Source organism: Moesziomyces antarcticus (assembly GCF_000747765.1).
Source record: "Moesziomyces antarcticus DNA, scaffold: scaffold_v10008, strain JCM 10317, whole genome shotgun sequence".
In the NCBI taxonomy this organism is placed as follows: Eukaryota; Fungi; Basidiomycota; class Ustilaginomycetes; order Ustilaginales; family Ustilaginaceae; genus Moesziomyces; species Moesziomyces antarcticus.
Genome location: NW_014639002.1, coordinates 672,111 through 694,939, shown reverse-complemented (window position 1 = coordinate 694,939; position 22,829 = coordinate 672,111). Strand labels below are relative to the sequence as shown.

Here is a 22,829-nt window from a genome sequence, read left to right as displayed (position 1 = left end):
GCAGGGGCGGGGAAGGGGCTACATTCGAGCACGAGATGTGGAGAGTGCTGCCAGGCATCCGCGTACGATCCAAATCAAATCCGGCGGGAAAGGACCCTAGCCCGACGGTTGATGCCGAGCGCGCATAAGCGAATCCCACGCCATCTCGGCATTGTCGGGCGTGTTCTACGCAATTGATCAAGCAGCCTCGCAAGGTCGCTCGCTAGAGAGAGGGAACCGCGCTGTTCATGACTCGAAGGGGACAAGGCAGGAAATTACAGCGCGGCTAAGGAACAGTAAACCTCTGTGGAATGGCAGTCGAATCAGAGGGAGAATACTGAGGTTCGGCCCGCCCCCACGTCGGCGACGGGGCCGTCCGGCAAGTCCATCGGCGTGTACTACAGAACGGCAGTATCAATGCGGAAGCCATCGACGCCTCTGTCGAGCCGAGGATTCCATGGCGGTCTCGTAGATGTCTCTTCGGTCCAATTCAGATCCGGTTGCTCTGTACAGAAGAGATGGAGGTAGTGAAGCACCTGCCTGAGGTCGATCGCGGGGATCCTGGGCTCGGTCGGCATGCTCGGCGCAGATCTGGGCGAGCGAGCTTGGTCCTGTCATGTACTCGAGCCCTTTCCATACCGGCCCGGTGAACAGGTTGGAATGGTCGAACTCGATGATGGCGCCAGAACATCACTTGGACACGAGAGCACGGCATCCATACACGGGGTGATTCAGATTGAGAGCGTATCAACAACCGCCTGGCAACGACCGCAGAGACGCTCGCTCTCGGCTCCCCTGCGCATGGTCCGACAGCGCGGACATCGGTGGCGCGACGAGCGGCACAGTCGCATCGATACGCCCGAGTCCAGAGTGCGTGAAAGAAGGGCTGCCTCAGCGTCGGCCTCTCCGGCACAACCTTGGCGCAGCAGGTTCACTCGGGCCACATTGAAAAGCTCGGTGAGTTCCGACTCTGACAGGATGGCAAAGGTGCAGGAGGCGATGGTATCAGTACTTTTTCGTAACGGCATAAATAGGTGGCAACGCAGCATCTCACCGTGAGCTTGCAAGATCGTCGAGACCTGCGACTGATCCTCGGTAACGATCAGATCGATCTCGACTTCAAACGAGGTCTTGATGCCCGCACTTTGTCGCGCCTCTTCGATCATGACCAGGCTGGTATCGCGCAGCTTCAGCAGCTCATGGCAATGGCCGGCCGTAGTCGTGTCGTTCCATTGAGCGTCCTGTCAATCAGAGCGGGCCGAAAGAGGTCCCAGACGAGGGTGAGTTTGCGTTCTCGATGAAAGCACGTGCATTCCAAAGCTTTTTAGCACTTACCAGCGTCGGCCAACCGGCTGCAAAGACCGAGGGAGCCTCCTTGCTGTCCTTCACAGGATCGCTGCTTGCACCGTTGCGGAAGTGATGGATTTCTTCGCTCAGGAACGGCGTGATCGGAGCCATGATCCCCGTCATGGTTCGCAGAATGGCGTCAATCACGCTCACCATGGTCTGACGGCGTGGGTCGTCCACCGCATCCAGATACAGGCAGTCCTTGCCCACATCCAGATACAGGTTCGACAAGATCGCATTGGCGAATTCCGTGAGCCGCCTCACCACCTGCGCAAAGTCATACGCTTCGTACGCTGCAGCGCACGCTCGCTCCAGCGAGTACAGTTCGTGCATCACGAACCGGTCGAGCTGTTCAAGGATCAAGCATGAATATCAGAGGTCAGCAGGACTGTGTGAAAGATTGGGTGTTCGCCGCTAGCATGCGCATTCTTACCAGTCTCATCTGCGATCTCTCCAGCGGGGCAACCGTCTGCCCCGATGGCAGATTCGCCAGCATGAATCGCGACGTGTTTCGTAGCTTCCGCAGCGTCTCGGCCGTCTTTGCGATGATCGTGTCGCCGATGGGTGGATCCGTGGTATAGTCGCTTCGCGCCACCCACAGTCGCAGCACATCAATGCCGTAGGCCGGCTGACTGGCGCCCTTGCCGCCTTTGATGATGGTCAAGGGCGAGACGACGTTGCCGAGACTCTTGCTCATCTTGCGGCTCTCGTTGTCCAGCACGTATCCGTGCGTGACCACCGTCTTGTACGGCGCAACGGGCGTTTGTCCCTCGGGCGTCGTGGCAACGGCTGTGATGAGCGACGACTGAAACCAGCCACGATGCTGGTCTGAGCCTTCCAGGTAGACGTCGGCGATGCTGGATGGGCCCGATGAGCTCTTTTCCAGGGATTGCAGCGCGAGCTCATCCTTCAAGGTGGCCCATGATGTGCCGCTGTCGAACCAAACATCCACCGTGTCCTCGCCCTTGCGCCAGGATCGCTTTTCGTCGCGATACTGAGGAGCAACGAATTCCTGGGCATCCGCCTGCCACCAGTAGTCGGTTCCCTTGCTTTCGAGCACCGACGCGATGTGCTCGATGTTTTCCACCGTCATCAGCGGCTCGTCGGTGGCGACATCGTACAGGACCGGGATGGGCACACCCCAGACGCGTTGGCGTGAGATGCACCATTCCGAGCGTCCCGTGATGAAGGCCTCGAGTCGCGCACGCGAGTTGGCAGGGACGAATACGACGTCGCGCAACGCATCGATGGCCTGCTGCTTGATGCGGTCCAGATTGGCGAACCATTGCGCCGTGGCTCGCACGATTACGGGCTGCTTGGATCTCCAGTCGCATGGGTACTTGTGGCGCAGCGTGTGAGCACACACGAGCGCATCCCGTTCCTTGAGGATGCCGATGATCTCCTGAGCACCTTCGCCGAGCACCTCCTTGCCCATCAACCGCCGCCCAATGGAGGTGTCACCTCTCGACTCTGACGACTCGGAGGCATCCAGCTGCAGGATTTCGGCAGAGTAGCAGCCTTCATCATTGACAGGGGAGAAGATGCCATCTGTCTGCAGTCGACCCTGTTGTTTCCAGATCTGGTAGTCCTCTGCGCCGTGGGCTGGAGCTGAATGGACGAGGCCCGTGCCCGAAAGTGCCGTCACGTAGTCAGCCATGAGGATCGGTCGAGCGGCGGAATCGGATGAAGAGAGGGGCGATCGATAGGTGCTGTCGGCAAGATCTGTGCCTCGGATGCGAGCGACTTCCTCCACTGGCCCGAAAGGCTGCGAGTCGCCGTCATGATCGGGCGAGTGGTCGACTGGAAGAGATTCCAACGCTTCGATCCTGTCGGAACCGATGAGGTAGCAGGGTCCTTGACTGTCGGTCCGACGAACGATGCTGTACTCGAGGTCAGGATTGACATTGATGGCCATGTTGGAAGGGAGCGACCATGGCGTTGTGGTCCAAATGATCGGCTTGAGCTGACGGGCGTGATCGGCGTGCGGACCCAGCTTTTCGAGAAGCGTGGGGCCGGCGATGAGATCAAAGGCGACATAGACGGCCTTGCTGGTGTGGTCGTCGCGGTATTCGAGCTCCGACTCTGCGAGTGCTGTGCGATTGGAGGGTGACCAGTATACGGGGCGATACTGGCGATAGATGAGACCTTTGCGCACCATTTCGCCAAAGACGCGGAGCTGACGCGCTTCGTAGGCGGGGTCGAGCGTCCTGTAGGTGGAGGTGTTGCTCCAATCGGCCATGATGCCGAATGTGCGGAATTCTTGCTTCTGCGTCTCGATGGCTTTGATCGCCTCCTGACGTGCGCGTGTGCGAATGTCCTTTGGCGTCCAGTTTGGTCTTTCTTGGGGACTGACGTTGGCGAGCGCCTTGGCCTCGATGGGGAGGCCGTGGCAGTCCCAGCCTGGCATAAAGTGGACGCGCTTTCGGCGGAGCACTTGGTATCTATTTGTGATGTCTTTGAGGATCTTGTTGAGAGCGTGTCCGCAGTGGAGGTGACCGTTGGCATATGGCGGACCATCGTGGAAGACGAAATCGCCAGTCGAGTCGAGCCTGGCCCTCTGCCATGCGTAGAGCTCGCCACACGTTCTGTCATAGAAGAGATGGTCGCGCTGAGCAGCATTTGCGCGGATTCCGAACGGAGTGCTTGGCAATTGTAGCGTATGAGAGAACTCTTTGGCATCTGCGTCTTTGCGTCTCTCCTGCTTTTTGAGCGAGGCAGAGGATGCGTGGAGGGCGCGGACGGCGATTGTAGCGCTCGTGGATGAGACGAAGACGAGTCTGGTTGACCTTGTTGGATCGAGGAGCGATCTTGGAAGCCTGGCCAGAGCTGCAGGGACCCGGCTCGAAAGCAAGCGACGGCCCACCAACGATGGGCCACCACGAGCTGCGGCGAAGGGCAGCGCAGACATGGCAAGTATCGATCGATCCGTCTTGCTGCACAGCTCAAGCTCGGCTACTGTGTTTTGGCTCGCCCTCTGCTGACCTGTAGCCCTCGCTCCGCTTTGCTTGACGACGACGAGATGGTGCTCCGGGTGCCGTTACAAGGTTGAGAGAGGCACGGGGAAGGTGGAGCGGCTCTTCCGTGCTCAGCACCATGTCCGAGTTCCGGTCTATTGGGCTCGGAAGAAAGAAAAAAAAGGCTTGCGGGCTTCTTCTCGGATATTGGAAAAATGTCAAAAAGCTGTTGTGACGCTACGACTCGACAATCTGTGAATTTTTCGCATCGGCTCCGAGGGGCGCGTCGAGTCGAGAGCGCACTTTTGCAGGTCTGCCAGGCCCTGCATCCAAACCTCGATTGCTCACCACCATCTTCAACATCCTCGCCTCCCCAGCATCAGCAACGTTGGCTCGACCAGGCCATGTCGACTAAGTAAGAACCCTACGGCAAGCATCCACGCTTCCGCACCGACGCCCAGCGTCTCCTCCGCAGGCCATCCATGTCCCTCAGCATGGCGCATACCTGATCTTGTTTTGAACTCGAACGCGGTACCTGCTCCGCCTCCGTTCGAACGTCGCCCTCCCGTGCCTTTCCCCTGCCTCTCGCCAATCTGCGCGACAGACAGAGTAGGCGTGATATAAGCCGTCCAGATGCCCGGATACGATCCCGTCCGCGACGCCGGCGGGTCGGATCGGTCCTCGCCTCCACCGCCTCACCATCACTTCGGCAACGACTCTCGTCCGTCATCCTCTGCATCGGCCTACCCGCATCACTCGCATTCGCACTACGACGACACGTCGGCACCTCCGCGTAGTCTGTCTGGCAACAGCCTCGGCCGCTACGACGGATGTGCTGACGACGAGACCCGATTTCGTCGACCAAGCGTCCACGATATCATCTCCGGCCCCGCCACGGTGTCTCCTCGCTCCTCGTTCACCCCGTATCCTCCTTCCGCTGCCGACTATGGACCGCCGCGTCATGACCAGTACCACCATCAAGCGCATCATGCCGAGTCACCACCGCAGCCTCCGCCTCGCCGTAGCGCTTCCATCGCCGACCTCATCGCTGTCAGCGAAATGTCCGACGCCGAGCACGACAGGCATCGCGAAGCACACAGATGGCCCCAGCGTCACGCCGACGACACCTCGGCTGGTCATGGTATGAGTAGGTCCAGCAGCGCATCCGGCGGCTTCCACGCCACTTCGACGCACGACCACCCAAGCTCGTCGCATTCGCGCATCTCCCCGCATCACCCACGCCAGCCGGATCGATCCGAGCGCAGCCCAAGCATGGCGCATCTGCTCAACGACGGCACCGCCGGCGCACTTCACGATAGGCCAAGGTCGAGCTCGCACTCTTCCATAGCCTCTCACGTCTCGCATCCCGCCCCGCCTCACGCAAGCCAGATCTCGCCCCTGGGCCCGCCATCTTCCCATTATCCAGCCTCCACCACGGGTCCGCATGGCCGCGACAAGTCCCTTGGTAACCAGTCGCTTGCTAGCAGCGCCGGACCATACCGAGGAGGCTCGCCATCGAGTATTTATCCACCCGGTGCACACCCACAGAGCTTATCCACTCTCAACCGAGGCGGCTCCAGTCCCGGGCTCGCATCCTCGCAATTCGGCCATCCTGCCGAAAGAGCTCGTTTTGCATCGCACTCGGGCTCCGTCGGCCATGGCCACCTGCCGCGTTCGGCGTCCAACTCGTACGCTCACGCCAGCGCTTCATCGAGTCCAGCCTCGAACGTACATGCGCATCTGCAGCCATCGCCATCGCATCGTTTCGCCGTGCCCGAGCTCCCCTACTCTCGCTCGCCCGAGACCAGGCGCGTGCCCTTGCCCCAATCGCCCACCGCCCTGCATAACCCTCATCCACGCACGTCTCTCGTGCCCGGGCCTGCGCAGGCATGGCATCCTGACGATAACGAAGCCTCTCCTGCCGGCATGCCTCCGCCCTTGATGAGCGCATCTCCACGACGAGGAAGCCTAGCAGGCCCAGGGCATGCCATCCACCGACATCAGCCTCCCACACCCGGAAACGGTATTCCTACCACGCCAGGAAGCGTTGCCTCCCTCGGCGGCTATCCAATCACGCCTGGCTCACGTTCCGTGCCTTCGCACACGCCAAACGCCCCCTATCCGCGCCACTCGGTCGAGATGCAAGCGGAGAGCAACTACTTCCCCATGGTCGACCCACGAGCATCATCGCTCCATCATGCATCGCCAGGTGAGGCCACGGCCAGCCTCACGAGTCCCCATCTGCGTCAGCACGAACATGCGACACAATCCGCGCGTATGGACGAGGTGCACCATCGCAATTCCCACCACGAAGCTTCGTATGCCGCTGGACGGACGCCGCTTGCGGCTGAGCGACTAGCTGGGAGCGACCGGTCAAGTGCGTACCCATCAGCACATCCTGCACCGATTTACGACGCTGCTATGCATTCGAACGACGATGCTGCCACACATCCGCATTCGCGCAGGCAGAGCATCGCAGAGGACAGGGAGCGCTCGTTGTCGAATGGGCGCCACCATAGGGAGCCGGAGCCTACGTATGACCATAGGGAGCCGGAGCACAGGTACGACAGCAACGGGCGCACGCCCACTTCAACGGTTCCGGGCCACGATGACCTACACGACGCCAAAGCGGCTATCGGTAACAGTCATGCAACCTCGCATCCTAGCACAGTCTCTTCTTCGAAGAAAGTGGATCACGAGCAGTCAGAGGAAGCTGACTGGAAGGTAGAAAGTCGTGACGCTAACGGTCCCTCGTCAGCTCGGCCATCTTCTCGCCATGACATGGCATCAGAGAATGAAGAATCGAGGCTGGCTAAGGGTCAAGACCATTCTGCGCCGTCCGAGCTTCGTGACGATGCCTCGGAGAAGCCTGCATCGGCGCGTGCTCCAGAGGGCCAAGAGACCGTCGACAGCGAGACAGACCTGCACGCTGCCATCGAACCTTTCCCTCGATATGCACCAACACGGCGAGTCTCGCAGCCGAGGCAGGTCATGAGGCCGATCGGCATCGAAGAGATTGATCGCAAGCGCGCGCAATGTCGAAACCCTCTACGTCGCGAGTGGGAACGACAGCAGCAGACAGACAGTCGAGAACCGCTGGACGGGATCTTGCGCGACTTTATGTCCAAACTCGAGCGTTCGTCGGGCAAGGGGGGCGATTCAGCCAGTCGAGACCGCCCCGCGGTGGAAGCCAAGAAGCGGGCCATCGGAGAGACCCTCGAGGATGCCGAAGAGGTGGCGGACCACTATAACAAGCGAAGGGAGGTGGGAATCCACGGTCGCGAGGAGTCGCCCATCATCGCTCTGCGCAAGTTCAACAACTGGGTCAAGTCGGTGCTCGTCGGGACCTTTGCGCGCGGACGCGATCCTCATCTGGACGGCCGCGCCCGAGCACGCGGAGGACGCGTGTTGGACCTCGGATGCGGCAAGGGAGGCGACCTCAAAAAGTGGGAGAAGGTGCGCCCGAGTGGTCTGGTGGGTGCCGACATCGCCGCCGTGTCGATCGAGCAGGCCATCGCGCGCCACCAGGAGAGCAACCGAGGATTCCCCGGCGACTTCTTTGCATTCGACTGCTTTTCCAAGTCGCTCGCCGACGTCATCCCGCTCGAGCTGCTGGAGCCCATGTTTGACAATGTGACGCTGCAGTTCTGCATGCACTACGCATGGGAGAGCGTAGACAAGGCGCGGATCATGCTGGACAACGTTGCACGCTACCTGCGAAAGGGGGGCACGTTCATCGGCACCATCCCCGACAGCCGCGAGCTGCGCGACCGCATGGCGGCCAGCAGACATCCGGAGGATCGCTCGTTTGGCAACCGATACTACAAGGTCATGTTCGATCAGACGGAATCGTGGCCAGCATTTGGCAACCGATACACGTTCTTCCTCGAGGATGCGGTGGAGAACGTGCCCGAATACGTGGTGGACTTTGACGTGTTTGAAGAGCTGGCGTACGAAGCGGGACTGCGATGCATCTACCGCAAAAACTTCGCCGAGATCTATCACGAAGGGTCGCGACAGGGCGAGTATGGCAAGCTGCTGCAAAGGATGGGCGTCGTGGACGACTACGGCACGTTGAACGTCAACGAAGACATGTGGCAAGCAGCGACCCTGTACCTTGGGTTCGCGTTCGAGAAGATGTAGGCCACCATGCCACCATACCATTCTTGGCGCGGCAAGGTGCTCATAAATTTTACCTCGAGCAGCCACCGTTGCAGTGTGTCTGCCAGCCTGTGACCGTCCAACACCTGCCTGAGGCTGGAGAATCAAGTCTGCCAATCGAGCTCGCGCCATCTCTGACTTTGACTGTGGTCTCAAATTGCCGTCTAGACACGCGTTGCGATTCCGCCTGCTGGGACTGCTTGCGAGCCGCAAGCGTTCGTGATCGGGGCATGATGGATCAGGGATGTCCAAACGAAGCCGTGTCGGTCCTGAGCTACAGTCTGCATGGCTAGCTCAGAAGCCATCGAGTCGAGTCACGACGAGGCTGGGTCGAATTTTCGCGTGATTTCAAAGCTGTGAGGTCCGTCGTGCTCACACCTTTCTCTATTTTTTACCGCTTTTTCATGCGCTCTGAACACCAAGCGGCAGAAGCGCGGCTTTCCGGTCTGGATCGGCCAAGATTGGCAACGCCGTGTGACTTTGGCGGCCCTGTACAAAGCCGCTCTGACACGACGGGCATTGAACACTGGGATCGGACTGGCTTTTTTTTCCGCGCTGTGTTTGGGAAGCGTGGATCGCCCAGATGCACGATTCAGCAAGCCGACCAGGAACTGGGAATCAGATGTCTCGGCGTGGAGGACGGAAACAGTGGCAGGAGACATGAAAGGACGGAGCGAGCCTTGCAAGCACTTGCAAAAAGCACGTTCGGCAGAGGACCGAAAACCGGCAGGGCGCCGAAAGGCTTCGGGGATGGATGGGGGAGGTCAGCTTAGCGGAGGCTCGCTCCAGCCAAGGATGGGCGGGGCCACATCTTGTTTCGTGCAGGCTAGCCTGCGGCCTCCGATGCCATGGCTCCGGCGCAGCATTCACCCTCGGCCATCCATTCCGACCTTTGATCCTTCAGACGACACCATTGCCTCCTCTCCTTCGCCTCACCTCCTCTCACCTTGTTGGCCACGGGTTCGAAACCCCATTAGACCCCGACCTTCTCCTCGGACGCTCGTCAATCGTTCTCGGTCGCCGGCTCATCGACCTCTTGTATAGCCTCACACAGGGATTCCCAACACGACTGCTGCTCTGTCTCACACGGATCTCCGCACCCCGCTGCGGCTCAACTTCGACAGCAACGCCCACTGATACGCTCTCTCGCAAAACATGTCGCGGCAAACGGTGAGTTCCTTCTGCCCGAGCAGCAGCACGACGCTGGCTGGACCTCGCCTCGGGCCTGCCCAGTCGGCAGCATCCGAGCTGCAGCACGACGCTGGCTGGACCTCGCCTCAGGCCTGCCCAGTCGGCAGCATCCGAGACGCGCCAATGCTGACTGTACCGATCCGCTTGTCTCTTCTCTTGCTGTGGCTGCGCCGCGTTCCGCCTCGGATGCTCGCTCGCGACGACTCTCGACGACCCGCTCGGATCCCAACCGCGCTCCGAACCAGCCCACTGCTCCGATGCCCCGGATGACCGACTCGCAGGCCGGGCCGGGCGGCCCCTCTTCGCTCAAGTTTGCCGCTCTGTCGGTGCAGAGCTTCCACCTCGACAGCCCGCCCTTCACTGGTGCGGCGGTCGGAGGCGCTGGTCCTCTCGATGAAGCCGGCCAGCGACTCTCCAGCCACGACTCGGATCCGTCTTCGCACGCGTCGGAAGCGTCCGGCTCATCGAATCGTCCACCCGGCAGCCCGCAGCGCACCACCCGACAGTCACGCACCGCTGGCGGCAGCAGCCCGCTGTCCAAGGCCACGTCCATCTCATCCGCCGACGACCAGGATCCCTACACACGCTCGCATTCACAATCTCGCGTCTTGCCAGCCTCTCCGCAATCGCACGATCCCAGCGTCAAGACACCGACGGCCGAAAGGCAGTCGCTCCTGAGCGGCATGACTTCCTCCACCTCTGATGATGCCAATGGTGCCAGCTCAGGGCACAGCCAATCGGACGGCCGCACTCACACGAGCTCGCAGTACGATCGAGACGTACCGCAGTGGGATCTGGACGAAAAGCTCTCATCTCGCGAGGCCAGCTCGGCCAGTTTAGCAACCCTCTCGCCCAACAAGCCTGTCCTCGGCCTCACCTCCACCGCCACTTCCGAGGCGGCTAAACGACCCAGCCCACACGGTTGGGAAGCCTCCGGTGAGGCGAACCATCGCGATGCTCATTCGAGCCGCGGCCCATCGGCCTGGACACAGCGTACCAACAGCAGTCATTCCAGCCAGAGCAGAAGCTCGCCGGTGCCTCAGTCCGCCGAAGATCGCCCAGCTTATTCGCAGTTCTCGGAGGATCTCGATGCGCAGGAGGATGCAGGTTCGTCCGCCGCCGAACGTGATGACGAGGTGGACGGCGTCGAGGGTCTCAGCCCAGACATCCGTCTCCGAGACGGCCGCGTACCCCAGCAGGGTCAGACCAAGGAGGATTACACTTTCCCGCGCCACCGCCTGCCCACCAAGATGCGCGACGAGTCCAGAACTCCGCTCGTCATTGTAGCTTGCGGCAGTTTCTCTCCGCCCACCTACTTGCATCTGCGTATCTTTGAGATGGCCAAGGACCAGATCATGGAGTCGGGCAAGTACGAGCTGCTCGCCGGCTACTACTCGCCCGTATCGGACTACTACAAGAAGGAGGGTCTGGCAAAGGCAACGCACCGTGTGCGCATGTGCGAGCTCGCCGTTGAAAAGACATCCACCTGGCTCATGGTGGATGCGTGGGAGTCGCTCCAAGACGAGTACCAGCGTACAGCTGTCGTCCTGGACCACTTCCACGAAGAGATCAACGGACCGACGGATGGCGGCGTCATCCTCAGCGACGGCAGCCGAAAGAACGTCAAGATCATGCTGCTTGCTGGCGGCGACCTCATCCAGAGCATGGGCGAGCCAGGCGTCTGGGCGACCGCCGATCTTCACCACATCCTGGGCCAGTACGGCTGTTTGATCGTAGAGCGAACGGGTGCAGACGTGTGGTCATTCCTCCTCTCGCACGACCTTCTCTGGAAGTACCGCCGAAATCTCAAGATCGTCAAGCAGACCATCTACAACGACATCTCCTCCTCCAAGGTGCGCCTGTTTGTCCGTCGAGGCCAGTCCATCAAGTATCTCCTTCCGAACAGCGTCATCCAGTACATCGAAAAAGAAGGCCTTGTAAGTTGCATTCAGCCTCATCCTGCCTCGCTTGAAGGTGGCAGCTCCCGTGTTGCCAGCATGACACTGATCAGGTCTTGTCTGTCCCCTTGCCTTCGTGACACAATCATCAGTACCGCCTGCCACTAGACGAGGACCTCAAGGCCGAGCCGGAACACCCAAATTGGTGATGTCTACTCTCGCTCCCCCTCTTTCCTCAAAAAGTACGTCACTCGGTCTTGGCTTTGGCGAACCGCCATCATGCTTGCTTATATACCGGCTCGGAATAGAATTTCATCCATTTCCCAATCGTAGGGCGCTCGCCTTGATCATGCGCACATTACAAAGCGTCAACAGACAGATTCGCGGCTGCGTGTCTCCGTCGCCTAGCGTCGATCTCTGGGCGACGGCGAGCGAGATGGAGACGAGAAAGAGTCGCGTCTTCCGCGAGATAGAGGTCGCGATCGCGGGTCGCGGTCTTCAGTATCCGAGTGCGATCGCGCCGAGCGCGAGGCGGAACGGTAGCGACGGTCTCGTGGCGCGTCGACGGATCGCGAGCGAGAGCGAGAACGCGACAAGGATCGCGAGTACGATCGTGAACGCGAGAGCGACCGCGAGTACGACCTGGATCGCGACCGCGAATACGATCGTGATCGGGACGAGTAGGACGAGTAGGATGCCGAGCGGGTGCGGCTACGTCCGCGACGCCGCCTGGGACTAGGCGTCCTGCTGCGGCTTCGCGATGGACTCCGAGTGAAGCTTCGCGATCGACTTCGGCTGATGCTTCGGCCTCGAGGTCTTCGGCTGCGACTGCGACTGCGACTGCGACTGCGAGAAGAGCCAGAATAGGACGAGTAGGAACGCGAGGAGTACGAACGCGAAGAGTAGGAGCCCGAGGAGTATGAGCGCGACCGCGACCGCGAAGAACGAGATCTTGAAGAGTATGTTGACGAGCGCGACGAGTATGACCTGCGACTGCGGGAGCCAGTGCTGCTCGAGAGCACACTGGAGGAGTCGGTATCGCTGTCATCGGAGCCCCTCGCCGCCAGCGCTGCCTGCCTTTGCGCGAGCAGGATCTTGGGTGCGTTCTTGAGGTGCTCGCGCATGTCCTCGGTCAGCACGCCCATGCCGATCGAGGTGAAGTAGTTGATGGAGAAACGAGTGTTCTTCGGATTGTCCTTGGGGAAGAGCCCCTGCCAGTGCTCCTGCAGGCTCGGCTCCCCGAAGCGTTCGGCGAGCGTCTTGAGGCTGAGCTGCTGCTGGATCTCTTGGAAGAGGATCTTGACAAAGATTCTCGAGCTGCTGGTGGTGTCCTCTTCGTTCATGTGGATGACGGAGAAGGCGGCCCAGCTCACGCTGTCAGTCGAGTAGAGGTGGCCGAAGAAGCGCGCGATGTTGCGGAGACGGTTGGTCTCGTATCGATGGATGGTGTCGTAGTAGTTGCGGAAGCTCTGTTCGAAGTTGTCGGACCACTTGCGATGGAGCTTGCAGAAGCGCTCGCCCATGTTGCCGTAGAATTTGCTGTAGGTGCGCTCCTGGGAGCAGCACTCTACGATCATGTTGCATAGCTCAATGTCTTGACCTTCGGGGATCTCGAGCTTGAGGAGCTTGTGCACGCTCTCTTCAAAGTCGAGCGAGGACATGATGGTAAGGTAGATGGTTCTCCTCAGGTTGGTGAGGTTGGTCTCGGTTCGGTCGTGAATCTCGAGCTGTCGCTGTGCGACGTCCGGGTCGGCTGCCTCGCTCTCGTCTGAGCTCGAACCAGTCTCGGAGTCCGCATCGGATCCGCCGTCATCGCTGTCATCATCTTCGCCCAGGATCTCTGCCTTGATAGCACGGTAGCGCTCCTCGTTTTCAAGAAAGTCTGGGTCGTTCTTGAAGACGTTGAGGCCCTCTTGGACGTTGAGCTGGTCATCCAGACTGACGGAATGCGTGATTTGGTCGTCCTCTTCGACCAAGTCGAGGGCCTCTTGGATGCGCGGGTTGTCCTTGAAGCCGTCGCGGCGCACTTGGGAGAGCACCTCGATCATGTACTGCACGCGCTTGCTGATGTCTCCCTCGTAGAGTACTGCACGGAACCGGTCAAAGATGCTGTTGTTGGCCTTGGGCGCCTCTTCGGCGAGGAAAGCGCCGACCTCGCGCATGAAACCGACAGCGATCTCGACGCTATCGTCGGTGGGCTTTTCGAGCAGGAGCACGAGGATCTCGAGAGCCAGGACCTCGTGAACGACGCGCTGGTTGACGAGATGAGCAATGAACATGGCGGTTGAGTTGCAGACGGTCTTGTCGTTGCGCTTGAATGATCGACGGAACTGCGAGACGAGCCGGATGACGAGGAGCTCTCCGACCATGGGCAGCTTAGTGTTGACGACGGCGGTGAGGGCGGCGAAGACGGGCGTAAAGGATAGCGAGAGCGCCTGTGCGCGCATGATGGAGCGGCAGTACAGACCGCGGCCGCGGATGAGGTTGGAGCCGCCGAAGAGCTCGACGACGATGGTCTTGATGTTTTCGGCAGCGACTTTGTTGACGAGGCCGGTGATGCTCTTCTTGAGCGCGTCCCAGCTCATACGCTGGAACTCGGCGCTTCCGGGATCCGCTGCGGCTGCTTCTGCCATCAAAGCCTTCAAGCGCGCGGGCGGGATGTAGGCACCACCGGCCTTGGTGGCAGAGAGTTTGGCCAAAGTGGAGCGGAGCGCCTCACCCTTGGCTGCCACTTCCTTGGCCTTTGCCTCGCTTTGTTGCGCCTCAGCTGTCCGAGAAGACTCGTTGCGTTTGTGCGCGTCGTCATCGCTGCTGAACGAGGGCGAGCGACCTCTGGATGACTTTCTTCTGCGTGACCTCGGAGGCGGAGATCTGGATCTGGATGCCGAGCGAGACGACCCGGCGCTGGCTCCAGACGGCGAGCGGCTGATGGGTCTCTTGCGTTTGAGCGCTGCGGCTTCATCGGGCGAGGCTGATCTGGTGCTGCTGCTGCTTGCATTCGAGCGCGCGTCGAGCGAGCGGTCACGCGAAGGCATAGCTACCAAGCTCAGCACGGCAAGCTCGGATGATGCCGGCAAGCGATCGCACTCTGAGAAGAATATCGGCAGATGTCAGCGTGTGCGCGCTTGAGTCCGGGCCTGGCGTAGGTGCGGAAGGCGAGTGTGATGAAGGTGATGAAGAGGCGAGGGTCACCTGAAGAGCGAGCCAAGATGCATCCGCTCCACGGGAGCGCGTGGCCGACTCGCGACTGCGCCCTGAGCGAGCTGGTCTGCTGCGCTTGGCGTGGAATTCCACGCCTCGAGAATTTCTTGCAGCTCCAGGGGCGATGCCCGAGTCCCGAATTTCCTCTCGAGCCTCCCTGACCGCCTGCTTGACGGTGCCCAACACAGACGCCACGCACCCGCGGCAGGTGCAGACGAGCATCCTTTCGGGCTCCGTTGCCTCCCCCAGCAGTGTACCAGGCTCAGCGGAACGGGCGACGTGTGAACAGCGTGAATATGATTAGGGATGGGCGTAGTAAGATGTAAAGTACAGTTCGAGTCGGGATCGGCGCGAGGAGGCGGCCGAGCCGAGACAAAACGGTGACGCTGAGCTCGGGCGAGTTCCGACATGCACTCCGGCAGCAATGTGACCTTGACGAATGCTCTGCTGAGAGTGGTGCATGCCTGAGACGACCAAGTCCAACGCTTCGGAAGTGCCGAGCTTGCGCTAAGAGCGAAGCAAACTGTCGGTCGGCGCTGATGCCGGGCCAGGATGTCAGCGCTTCGATCGATCCGCTTCGGCCTGTTCGTACATCATCTTTTGGCGCTGCTCCAGCACTCTTCTCTTGTTGAAATAGTCGACCTGAGTTCAAGAGCGGACCAAAGGAAACAAAGCGTCAGTCATCGCGATCCTTTCGGAGCTTCGCGCTGGGCATATCCGACCCTCGGCGTATCGCGGTCGCTTCGTGAGTCCAGCCTGCCTTCTCTCTATTGCGGCACTTACCCAGCTCCGAGCGCAGTTGGCCTCGTACCCCTGTCGCGCCTCCAGGCATGGGTCCTGTTTCCGCGCTTCGTCGGCGGTGATCGCCTTCTCCCTCTCGAGCGCCTCTTGCTCTTCCTTGGCGGCCTTTCCGATCGGGCCTCGGCCATCGCTCATGTCGGTACCGGGAGGCACCCTGACTCCCTTTTGGGTCAAGCATGCAAAATAGACATCTCGGTGCGACCAACAAGCTTTACGCTCGTCCCTTGTGGGTGCCGGAGCGGGTTCAGTCGAGCCGGCCATCGTCGCTGTGTTGCTGTGAGATCCGAGCCCAGTGCTGTGTATCGTCGATGTTGGAGCAGTACCGTATGGCAGTGAGATAGCGATGTCCGAGGAATCCGAGTGTGGATCGTGGCAAAGGCCAGGAAGATGTCACGCTGCAAGACGCCTTTCGAGAAATCACGGAGGTTTCTCTTGTGGAGGAGACCTCCCGAGGCTTAGCCAAGTCTGGAAGCGCGTTAGGCTTGCCTCCGAATCCCTCCCTCACCGGCGCCAGTCTTTCCCACCCCAAACGCTCCCAAAGTGCGGGCGCTGGCCAAGCCTCGGCCGCCCATCTGAACCATCCAACCTCCTTCATACCCCCCTTCCATCGCTGCACGACACTTTGCAGAGACTGGCTCCGAACGCACCAGACCAATCGAAGTCCGACAGTGGCCATTTGCCTGAACACGCTGTCGTCTACGTAGCTGGACGGGCGTATATATGCTGATTGAATGACAGCCCTCGAGTGTTTATCGGGGTGTGTCCCGCTACCCATACACACTGCCTTCGTCCCTTCTACTGAGTCTTCCTTTCTAGCTTGCCCACTTGGAGCATACCGTCTCCAACATGCGATACTTTGCCGCCATCCTCGCATGGACAGTGTTCCTCCTGATTGTTCCGAATGACGCGGTCTACGCCGATGTCGATGACAGTACCGATTTGTTCTTCACCTTTGGAACGGACGTCATGACCGACACTTCGCCCTATCCGTACCATCAGTCTGTCTCGGCCTGGTATGAGACGTTCTTGAAAGTCGCCGTGCGTTCTGAAACTCGCTCCTCATCGACGACTCTTTCGGTCTCTTTTGCTGGTCTGAAAATCGTGCTGTAACGGTATTGAAGATGCTGACATCAATGACATGTCCGGTTCATTTGGGCATTGCAGTTGCAGCGCAAAGCGTGGCCAGTAGACGCCTACGCCGACGAGGCCGATTTTGCGCCCATCTTTGATCACCTCGTGGCAGCCTATCCTGACGTTCCGGTCGCTGACATTGGAGACGACGAGTGGGCAAGCCTGTTTCTACCAAAGGGCAACGAGCTCGTTGAGCGCGCCGATGCTCTGCGCTCTAGCGGTGCAAGCCAAGAGGCAATCACCTACTACATGTGCGTCCCTCCCCTTCCCCTTATTGGACGAGCTCAGTGAGCCACTGACATTGGAACTCCCTCTTCGAGCCCGTAGGCGAGCTGCAAATGTCTACCGGTTGGCGTACTTCCCTTGGGTCCACGAAGCCACCAGCAGGTCCAGAGCTAAGCTGGCCGCGTGGGAGCTCGACAAAGCTGCATTCCAGGCCGCCCTCGAGTAGGTGCAAAGAATGGGCTCGATCAGAGAACGAGGAGCGCGATCATCATTACTGACTTGGGCCCAAACGTCAATCAAGCCTGATGGGACTGTTCCAGAGCTTCAAGGCAGATATCCCTCTCGCAACGCTCGGTGGCAGAGACTCGAATCAGCCAGGTGAGAATGCTATCTGGTCGGCGCCAAGGCATCAAGCCTGAAGCTAGACACACTGACGACAAGTCCACGATGCCACGACAGCCATTCCGCTCCGAGTCTTTCGTGCCAAGGGGCAGCGAAGAGCACAGCCGGTCGTTGTCATCATCACTGGCCTGGACCACTATCACACATACATGCTCGAGCAGATCACCGCTTTGACATCGTACGGATACGCAGCGATCGTCGTCCCGATGCCTGGAACTGCCGACTCCCCCATCACGGGCCGCGATCCTCAGGCGGAGCAAAAGTACTGGAACAGCATTGTGGACTGGATTCACTCTCACAACCGGCTCTTTCGCGCGCACTGTGTTAGCTTCTGGGGCATCTCGACGGGCTCCTACTGGGCGGTGCGTGCCTCGCGCGTCGAGCAACATCGCCTCCGCACGGTCGTCAGCCAGGGAACCGCGAGTCACTACACTTTTACAAGAACGTAGGTGAACAGCTTCGTGGTCTCTTCCAGGCTGGAGATGTGCAGCACGTACTGACGAGTCACTGAAACGATGAACAGGTGGCTCGAAGCGGCCGAGGCGTTGGCTTACCCAGCCAGCCTACAGCGCGCGCTGAGCCAGGCCTTTGGCTACTCAGACCAGGAAGAATTCAAGGACGAGGCCGAGAAGTATTCGCTTCTTCGTCAGGGTAAGTGGACGCATGTCGCACCAGCGATGGATCGGCAGCGCTTGCTCACGACGCAAAAATCGAGTGTCGTTGCATCTCAGGTCTGCTCGACCAGCCCAGTGCGCCCCTGCTTGCGGTCAACGGCGAGCGCGACACGATCTTTCCGATTGGTGAGTCTCAAAGGTGATCAACATGGCCAGTAGCTTTGCGCTCACACGTTCGACTCGTCTGACCTTTCGGCTTCCAAACACACACAGACGACCAGCGCATCTTGGCCGAGCACGGCCCGGGTGCGCAGCTTCGATGGTTCCCTCACATGGGACACAACGGCGAGCCGTTGAGCAGTGCATGGCTGATGGATTACTGGAAGCAGCTCAGTACATGCTAGCCTAGCCCTTGTCACCGAGAAGCAGGCTGTCGGCGCTATGGCACCGGCCAAGCGGTGCACCGAAGCAGCTGCTGCTGCTGTGTACGCATCACCTTGCACTGGTATAACGAATCGAACTGCATTGGCATTGTGTATTTGATCGCCAGACGAGCGACATCATCCAAAGAAGGATCCTCCACCGCTGGGAGCACCGCCCTGCGCGGCTTGGCCCATGGACTGCATGAGCTCGTTGACCTTTCCGTTGACAGCGAAGAACTTGCTGACGCAGCTGTTGCGAGTGGCGATACCCGGGACATGGAAGTGTTTGTCAGTCAAGCCGTCTCAGCATGCCATCCATGCCTGTAGTTGAGGAGAAGAGAAAGGGCTTACCGGTCGATGCAGATGCTTTCGCCCTTGTTGAGGTCGGGCTCGGCGTATCTTGTGGAGATGCACTTGGCGTGGCACGACGAGACGAGGCGGTTGAAGACGTCGGTGACCATCTCGAGTTCGGCGGTAGCAGCCTCGATCTGAGCCGAGCTCACAGCTGCATTGCTTGCGGCAGGCGAAGAGCCGCCTCCAAGTCCAAAGAGCGACATGATGTTGACGAGGTCGAGTAAGAGGGCGGATGGGCGTACGAGGTGGAGAAATGAAGCTGCGTCCAAGGCAAATTTGGCCAGTCGGCTTCTCAGCCCGTTTGTCGCTCCGAATTCCGAGATTTCCTCCTGGGCCAAAAAAGCTCGACGCTGGGCGCGCATCAAGAGTTGCCAACGGCGAAGCATGCCTTTTGACTACTTCAGCTCCCTCGTCATCTCAATCACCGGATCATTCAATAGTACATTATTTCGAACGTTCTACGATATGACCAGCTTCTGCGATTAATGCCTTGCCTTGCAGGCGGAAGTACGTACAGACGCACTGAAGTGCGAAGCGGCGGCCAATGTGCAATTAGCCTTGTGACGGGGCATTGGTATTTATGGGGAGATGCAGATGGTGATGCCGAATGCGGTGGAAACTGAGAAGGGTGCTTCTTGAAGCCGTTCAGGCGACCTGAAGAGGATTGGCCTTATTCTTCTCCTGCTCGCCGGGCAGCGCCGAGGGCGAGTTGCTCCACTCGCCCACCTCGCTTGCCTGGCCGCTGTCCTTCTCCTTGATCTGGTCGCGCGACGTGTAGCCGGCCGGCACCCACTTTGTCGAGTGCCACGCCTTGCAGTTGGGGTCGTTGTACATGGCATCGACGTCCTCGAGGGTGAGGTCGGCCGACTCGTAGACGAAGAAGTAGGCGACGAGCGTGTTGGCCAAGTTGCATCCGGCGAAGACAAAGCCGTAGGCAAAGTTGATCTCGGTGGCGATGGGCGAGCTAAAGTACGAGATGAGGAAGTTCGAGACCCAGTTGGCGAGGGTGGCGAGCGACGCCTGCTTGGCACGGGTGCGGTAGCTGAAACTCTCGCCGATCCAGACCCAGATACCGGGAGCCCAGGTGGAGGCGTATCCGAGAATGAAGAGGCACGCAGAGACGATGAGCAGGTTGCCCACGCCCTTGGAGATCTGGTCGGGCTGGGGACCACCGACAACACCGGCGATGGCAAAGACGAAGAGCCAGAACGACTGCCAAGCAGCGCCGTAGATCAGAGGCCAGCGTCGACCGAAGCGCTCGAGGATGTAGAGACCGAGGAACGTGCAGGCAAAGTTGACGGCGCCAAGGATGATCTGAGTGACGAACGAGTCGCTCAGGCCGACCGAGGTGAAGATGGCAGTGCCAAAGTAGAAGAAGTAGTTGGCACCGGTGAACTGCTGGCCGGCCTGCAGCGTCATGCCGAGCAGGGTTCGGTAGAGCGTCTTGTTTCGAGGCTTGAAGCAGTCGATCCAGCCGGCCTCCTCCATTCGCTCGTCGGCCTTGACCACGGCGATGATCTCGCGGTACTCGGCCTCGACCCAGGGGTTGCCGTCGCCGTACTTGGCGCCTCGCACTGCCGCGCACGACTTGTAGGCCTCTTCGTTGCGGCCTCGGGCAGCGAGCCAACGGGGCGACTCGGGGCAGAAGAGAATGCCGACGGCGAGGATGGTGGAGAAGAAGATGCCGAGGGCGATGGGCACGCGCCACTCGCCCGAGTTGCCGTAGTTGCGGGTGCCGATGTTGGTGCAGTAGGCCAGCAGAATGCCGAGGGTGATGAAAAGCTGGTAGGTACCGACGAGGGCACCTCGCACCTGTCGCGGCACAGTCTCGGACTGGTAGAGGGGCACGGCGGCCGACAGTGCGCCGACGCCGAGACCAGTGACGAGCCTACCGATGGCCACCTGGTACCAGGCGGTGAAAGAGGTGACCTGGATGATGACACCAATGTCGAAGATGATGCACTCGACGACCATGGCCCATCGTCGACCGAGCGAGTCAGCCAGAGGGGCGCCAATCATGACACCGATGGCCGTTCCCACGCTGAGGAGCGAGACGACGACGCCTTCGAGCCACGGGTTCCAGTCCTTGCCGCCGATCGCATCGGGGTTGTCGACGGTGGCGAAGCGCTGACGGAAGTCGGCCATCTGGGTAAGACCGGAAATCTGACCCGTGTCCCAGCCGAAGAGGAAGCCACCCATGGAGGCGAGCATGGCGATGAAGAGGGTGAGGGCGCCAATCGGCGTGCCTCGCACCTGGAAGACCATGATGTTTGGATGCTTCTAGGCGAGCTGCGCTTGAGGTAGGAGGACGTTGAGCAGAGTCGGATGCGAAAGGCCTACTTGCTGGCGGTGCATACGATCACCACGCGATCAATCGAGACGAAGGGGGACAGTGCGGTACAGGAGGCACGGCTACGCCCAAGAATCGAGAGGAGGACGCCAAAGTTCGGGGGGATGATGTGGGTTGGGGCAGAGCGATGGCGGAGCGGGGTGCGTGCGAGGTATTTATGATCATCAGCCGCGGGGAGCCAGACGTCCTAGCGTCATCGAGGTGCTTTCGGAGACAACCTTGCGCGGACCACAGCCGGTGTGCATGTTCGGCTGGCAGCGGCCGGAGGAGAGAGAGAAGAGAGAGGGAGAGGTCAGATTGAGGGCCCGGCTGGGCTGCGAGCGGGGTGGGCCACCACACCCTCTTTTCTCTTTCCCTTTTTTTGGTCTTCGGCTGATGTCCAGTGGCCATGCGCTCGGCTGGAGCGGCATCGAGCGTCACAGACTTGGCAGAGTGCGAAGACTGGAGCAGACAGAGCAAGCTCGGCGCGCATCCAGATGGGCTCACGGAAGTGGCAGCCGGATCCAGCGAATCACACTTCCGCGTAATGTCACAGGACATCCTCACAGGACATCCACACGGGCTCGTCCACGCATTGAGCCAAAATGACAATGTGGAGCGGAGGCTTGAGGCGCAGCGCCGCGCCCCACCTGCGCTGCCAAGCTGCAGCTGTTGCAGCGCGACGGCGGCGGCAGGGAATGCGCGAACGGAGAATTTTTTTTGTGGGTTTTTCGAGCTCCGCATCGGAAGCCACGCTTGGCCAGGCGATGGCTCGAGGCATCCTGCCTGGCGCGACTGTCCGAAACAAGCTGCCAGTCTCGTCAGACGGGAGTGCCGCGCCTTGGCGGCTGACCTCGGTGACGACAGAGCGGCTCGACGGGAAGTTCGCATTCGGACTTTTGACCGGGCTGCTGCCTCTGGCCTTTGGCTGTCCCTTCCATTCCCCTAACCCCGAATGTCGACCGTCGCTCCGTTGGGCGTGCCTCAAGGGTGTGGCCCCTGATCCTCCGAGTGAGTGGCCCACGGGGGCCCTCTTGCTATTGACAGGTGGGCCCCTCTTTTTTTTTTTCCCTTGCTTTGTAGGCTTTGCATAAACCTCAAGGCGTGGCCGCGACACTGCACGGCACTGCGCTGCACGATCAGCGCTCGCTGCATCGCTCGGCGCGGGGCCAAGATTGAGTGCGCGAGCATACGCGGGAGGCTGAGCCACCCCACTGTCCTTTTCGCTCAAAGTCTCTCGAGGGAAATCTTCAGGAGAGAGAGCCTTCTTCCATGGACTCTTCTGTGTGGAACAGGCTTAAGTTAATTTGACGACGCCGGCACCTTTCTGTCGCTGTCTGCGCCGAGCGAGTCGCGTCGAGACGCTCTCTGCGCTCGGTTCAAGAAGCTGCCATTGTGAGCCTAATCTTGATCGTGGCAAGTCGATCAGGCTCGACATTGACCGAAAAGACCGTCGATCGGCTCACTAGTCCCGGCAGTACCGGCCATCTGCTCCACCAATACCACGCATGAATTTCAGGAACGTCGGGTGTCGGCTCGCGGACATGCCCCTCAACGGTGTCCGAGGCGAAGAGCCATGTCCGCAGAGCCATTACGACGACCGGAGATGCATTCCCGAGCAGCGATCCTCGACACACAAGAGACGGGCGCGCAAGGCATGACAATGCCGGACTTCTGCTTCCACCGCGTTCCTCTTCGGCCCTCCTAACGACGCTCAAATCGAGACGAAGACGTCTGCTGATCCTTTTGAGCCAGCAGACTATCCGACAGGACACACAGGAGGGGCCAAGCTTCTTGGCCGTGACAAGAGGCCGAACCAG

At 60.1% G+C, this 22,829-nt stretch overlaps 7 protein-coding genes across 7 annotated transcripts; 3 read left to right on the top strand and 4 right to left on the bottom strand.

Annotated features, from left to right (window-relative positions):
• Positions 1 to 393: 393 nt before the first annotated feature.
• PAN0_008c3656 (isoleucyl-tRNA synthetase) lies at positions 394 to 4,421 on the bottom strand (the record flags this gene model as incomplete). Its single annotated transcript, XM_014801157.1, has 7 exons — positions 394 to 648; positions 837 to 949; positions 1,034 to 1,220; positions 1,315 to 1,674; positions 1,760 to 4,024; positions 4,113 to 4,209; positions 4,309 to 4,421. 7 exons carry the CDS (start codon positions 4,419 to 4,421, stop codon positions 394 to 396), a joined length of 3,390 nt encoding a protein of 1,129 aa, XP_014656643.1.
• A 492-nt stretch (positions 4,422 to 4,913) lies between these two features.
• On the top strand, positions 4,914 to 8,423 carry PAN0_008d3655 (mRNA-methyltransferase; the record flags this gene model as incomplete). Its single annotated transcript, XM_014801156.1, has 1 exon — positions 4,914 to 8,423. One exon carries the CDS (start codon positions 4,914 to 4,916, stop codon positions 8,421 to 8,423), a length of 3,510 nt encoding a protein of 1,169 aa, XP_014656642.1.
• Positions 8,424 to 9,596: 1,173 nt separating this feature from the next.
• Positions 9,597 to 11,739, top strand: PAN0_008d3654 (nicotinic acid mononucleotide adenylyltransferase; the record flags this gene model as incomplete). Its single annotated transcript, XM_014801155.1, has 3 exons — positions 9,597 to 9,611; positions 9,740 to 11,569; positions 11,683 to 11,739. The coding sequence occupies 3 exons, from the start codon at positions 9,597 to 9,599 to the stop codon at positions 11,737 to 11,739; spliced, it is 1,902 nt and encodes a 633-aa protein (XP_014656641.1).
• A 195-nt stretch (positions 11,740 to 11,934) lies between these two features.
• Positions 11,935 to 15,793, bottom strand: PAN0_008c3653 (nuclear mRNA splicing protein; the record flags this gene model as incomplete). The annotated part of the gene is made up of 4 exons (XM_014801154.1): positions 11,935 to 14,618; positions 14,931 to 15,238; positions 15,324 to 15,373; positions 15,515 to 15,793. The coding sequence occupies 4 exons, from the start codon at positions 15,791 to 15,793 to the stop codon at positions 11,935 to 11,937; spliced, it is 3,321 nt and encodes a 1,106-aa protein (XP_014656640.1).
• Positions 15,794 to 16,378: 585 nt separating this feature from the next.
• On the top strand, positions 16,379 to 18,308 carry PAN0_008d3652 (pigment biosynthesis protein ayg1; the record flags this gene model as incomplete). The annotated part of the gene is made up of 8 exons (XM_014801153.1): positions 16,379 to 16,570; positions 16,697 to 16,914; positions 16,991 to 17,110; positions 17,190 to 17,266; positions 17,348 to 17,735; positions 17,814 to 17,941; positions 18,022 to 18,090; positions 18,178 to 18,308. The coding sequence occupies 8 exons, from the start codon at positions 16,379 to 16,381 to the stop codon at positions 18,306 to 18,308; spliced, it is 1,323 nt and encodes a 440-aa protein (XP_014656639.1).
• Positions 18,309 to 18,464: 156 nt separating this feature from the next.
• Positions 18,465 to 19,252, bottom strand: PAN0_008c3651 (protein transporter; the record flags this gene model as incomplete). The annotated part of the gene is made up of 3 exons (XM_014801152.1): positions 18,465 to 18,576; positions 18,678 to 19,030; positions 19,196 to 19,252. The coding sequence occupies 3 exons, from the start codon at positions 19,250 to 19,252 to the stop codon at positions 18,465 to 18,467; spliced, it is 522 nt and encodes a 173-aa protein (XP_014656638.1).
• A 73-nt stretch (positions 19,253 to 19,325) lies between these two features.
• On the bottom strand, positions 19,326 to 20,945 carry PAN0_008c3650 (monosaccharide transporter; the record flags this gene model as incomplete). The annotated part of the gene is made up of 1 exon (XM_014801151.1): positions 19,326 to 20,945. The coding sequence occupies one exon, from the start codon at positions 20,943 to 20,945 to the stop codon at positions 19,326 to 19,328; it is 1,620 nt and encodes a 539-aa protein (XP_014656637.1).
• Between the last annotated feature and the right edge of the window lie 1,884 nt (positions 20,946 to 22,829).